Source organism: Myotis lucifugus, unplaced genomic scaffold (genome assembly GCF_000147115.1).
Source record: "Myotis lucifugus unplaced genomic scaffold, Myoluc2.0 scaffold_1381, whole genome shotgun sequence".
In the NCBI taxonomy this organism is placed as follows: domain Eukaryota; kingdom Metazoa; phylum Chordata; class Mammalia; order Chiroptera; family Vespertilionidae; genus Myotis; species Myotis lucifugus.
In genome coordinates, this window is record NW_005872429.1 from 24,379 (window position 1) to 25,030 (window position 652).

Sequence of the window (652 nt, forward strand, 5' to 3'; positions counted from 1 at the left end):
GAAAGAAAAGGGGAAGCAGGAATAATGGGAGGGCAGGGAGGAACCTGGGTACAGACCTCGCCCCTGTTCATGTGACCAGGGAATTGATCTTGGCCTAGGAGGAAGCTCGGTGCACTGGGAGGAGGAACAGCACATCCCACTCACCAGGACATCGGTGTTTGTGAGCATTTCTAGAATCCAAGATCTTCCCACAGAAGGACGGACAGAGCAGGCATCAGACTCCATGGAGTCCCCCTCAGCCCCTGCCCACAGAGGACTTGTCCCCAGGCAGGGGCTCCTGCTGACTGGTGAGAGGGGACAACTACCTGGTGGTGGATGGGAGGAGGAGAGGCACAGGCTAGCTGGGGACTCCTGGGGAGCACAGGCTCTCAGAGAAAACAAGGGGGAGGGGACAGCCTTCTGTTTGGACCTGAGGGGAGAAGACAGGGGAGCAGAGTAGGATGGGGGAGGGGACTCCACAACAGGAAAATGATGTGGAAGTGGTGAAGGAGAGGGAAACCTTAATGGCTGCTCATTTCCCAACCTATTCATCACTGAGAATTGAATGCTGAAAACTGTTTTAAAGAATATATTTGTATTGATTACAGAGAGGAAGGGAGAGGGAGAGAGAAACATCAATGATGAGAGAGAATCACTGATTGACTGCCTCCTG

General features: G+C 53.2%; 1 protein-coding gene across 1 annotated transcript in view; it reads left to right on the forward strand.

Annotated features, from left to right (window-relative positions):
* Positions 1-223: 223 nt before the first annotated feature.
* The window catches only part of LOC102436240 (carcinoembryonic antigen-related cell adhesion molecule 21-like), a 43,563-nt gene continuing 43,134 nt past the window's right edge, over positions 224-652 (forward strand). Inside the window, exon 1 of the mRNA XM_023748421.1 lies at positions 224-287. Within this exon, the coding sequence (XP_023604189.1) occupies positions 224-287 (64 nt within the window). The remainder of the gene's footprint in view (positions 288-652) is intronic.